This window comes from Acanthamoeba castellanii, assembly GCF_000313135.1.
Source record: "Acanthamoeba castellanii str. Neff unplaced genomic scaffold scf7180000084713, whole genome shotgun sequence".
Taxonomy (NCBI): domain Eukaryota; phylum Discosea; order Longamoebia; family Acanthamoebidae; genus Acanthamoeba; species Acanthamoeba castellanii.
The window spans coordinates 7,103-8,968 of record NW_004457429.1 but is presented as its reverse complement, the minus strand read 5'-3'; the positions used below and the strand labels follow the sequence as shown (position 1 = coordinate 8,968).

General features: G+C 55.1%; 2 protein-coding genes across 2 annotated transcripts; one reads left to right on the top strand and one right to left on the bottom strand.

The window, feature by feature from the left end:
- Nucleotides 1–623: 623 nt before the first annotated feature.
- Nucleotides 624–1,306, top strand: ACA1_146270 (ubiquitin domain containing protein; the record flags this gene model as incomplete). Its single annotated transcript, XM_004338468.1, has 2 exons — nucleotides 624–840; nucleotides 1,014–1,306. The coding sequence occupies 2 exons, from the start codon at nucleotides 624–626 to the stop codon at nucleotides 1,304–1,306; spliced, it is 510 nt and encodes a 169-aa protein (XP_004338516.1).
- A 91-nt stretch (nucleotides 1,307–1,397) lies between these two features.
- ACA1_146260 (SH3 domain containing protein) lies at nucleotides 1,398–1,751 on the bottom strand (the record flags this gene model as incomplete). The annotated part of the gene is made up of 2 exons (XM_004338467.1): nucleotides 1,398–1,563; nucleotides 1,663–1,751. The coding sequence occupies 2 exons, from the start codon at nucleotides 1,749–1,751 to the stop codon at nucleotides 1,398–1,400; spliced, it is 255 nt and encodes an 84-aa protein (XP_004338515.1).
- Nucleotides 1,752–1,866: the final 115 nt, after the last annotated feature.

Below are 1,866 nucleotides of genomic sequence, written 5' to 3'. Positions count from 1 at the left end.
TTGCCCTCGATGTCGTCGGCCACCCAGCCGCCCATGTAGACGCGCCCGTCGGTCCACGTCATGATGCCCTCGCCCTGCTTGTGGACCGCAAGAAGTGGCCTCGTACATGGCCCGGCCCTCCTTGTCCTTGGCGCTGTAGACGAGCTTGCCCCGGCCGTGCGCCTGTTGTGCTTCATCTCGCCCGCGTAGCGATCGTTCTTCTTGCCCTTGTCGCTGGTACCCTGCATCTGCTTGTGGCCCATCTTGGTTTGTGTAGTAGTGGTGCTGGTTGCTTGTTGATGAAGTTGATGGTGAGAACGAAGGAATGGAGGAGCCCTTTATGAAGGGGCGTGGAGGCCGTGCCATGCCAGCGCCCACGCCAGCAGCGACGCCACAAACCCAAAAGTGACACTTTGGTGTCGACACCGCACGACACGCATCGATCAGAGACAACTTTTCAATTAAATGTGGTCTTGGGGCACACACCACGGGGTCTTTCCCCATTGAGAGTGCAAGGACTGTAACCCGGACAACCACAGCCAGAATCGCTCCCCCGCTTCAGTTTGCTGTCTGGCAATACCCACAAAGAACAAACAAAAGAAGGCCACACCACAAAGAAGCAAGAGGAGAAGGAAAGGCAGAGGATGCTGATCTTTGTAGTGGCGCTGTCACAGAGCAGTGCCTACGAGGTGGATAAGGCCCTGTATGAGGAGGCGAAGCACCTCTTCGATGAGCGCAAGGTGGAGAAGCTCCAGGACAAGACCAATACGGTGGTACTCAAGGGGCGCACCTTCTTTCCCCTCGACGTGGTGCCCTCGTTGACCGTCGAAGATGTCAAGAACCTCATCCAATACAAGACCGGTACATAATAATATAAATATTTATAAAATATAGATAACAATCATTATTACCATTATTCTTTAATTATGCAATATTAGCATTATGTGCCATTCATTTATATTTTACGAATAAAAATACTAATATTCAAGTAAATGCAGGCTTACCACCAGACCAGCAGCGGTTCATATCTGCAGGCAAGCAGCTGGAGGATGGCCGCACCCTGGCCGACTACAACATCCAGAAGCACGCCGTCATCGACCTTGTTCTTCGTCTGCGAGGTGGTATGCACCTAAGAGCTCTTCTTCTCTGTGTTGTTCTGATATCTAACCAAGATTGCTCCCACACCACTAGACTGAGTGAGATGGAACCAGCCATGCTGCAGCCCTCCCGCCACCAAACCACATCATGCCTGCAGCTTATGTGCTGTCTTGCAATGGAAGGACAGACCAGCTGCCTGGCCTGCTTGATGACCACAAAAGATCCATAAATGGAGATGTTTTTCGTTTGTGTTGGGTGGAATGCACTGGAGGAGTGCCCACAGGGGAGGCAACCTGGCTGGCTGGTTGGGGGGGAATTCCTCACTCGATGGGCTTGACGTAGTTGAGCGGGTAGAGGCCCTGCTTGCCGTTGAGCTCGCCCATGCCCCAGCCCGAGTACTCCTTGAGCACCGTGATCACCGCCCCTCGCTGGATCCGCAGCTTCTTCGGGTCTCCGCCGCCGTCAAAGTCGTACATCACCAGCACCCTGTTTGATTACCATGCAACCACCGACCAATCATCAATTAATTGAGTGCCGTTGGTCGTGTCGTGCCGTTGGTCGTGTCGTGTCGTGTCGTGTGCGTACCGCTTGACGTTTTCTTCGTTGAACTTTCTGAGGGTGGCCTGCGAATCCATGTCGGGCGTAGAGGGCCGCTCGCCGCGCAGCGTCTGCATGCGCAGGTTGGGCTGCACGGTGCCGGTCCTCGGGCGCGACGCCTCGATCGGGCTGTAGTCCCGCAGCGTGCCCCGTATCGGCCGCGCTCTCCGCGATTCCGGCGAGAGGGGCGTG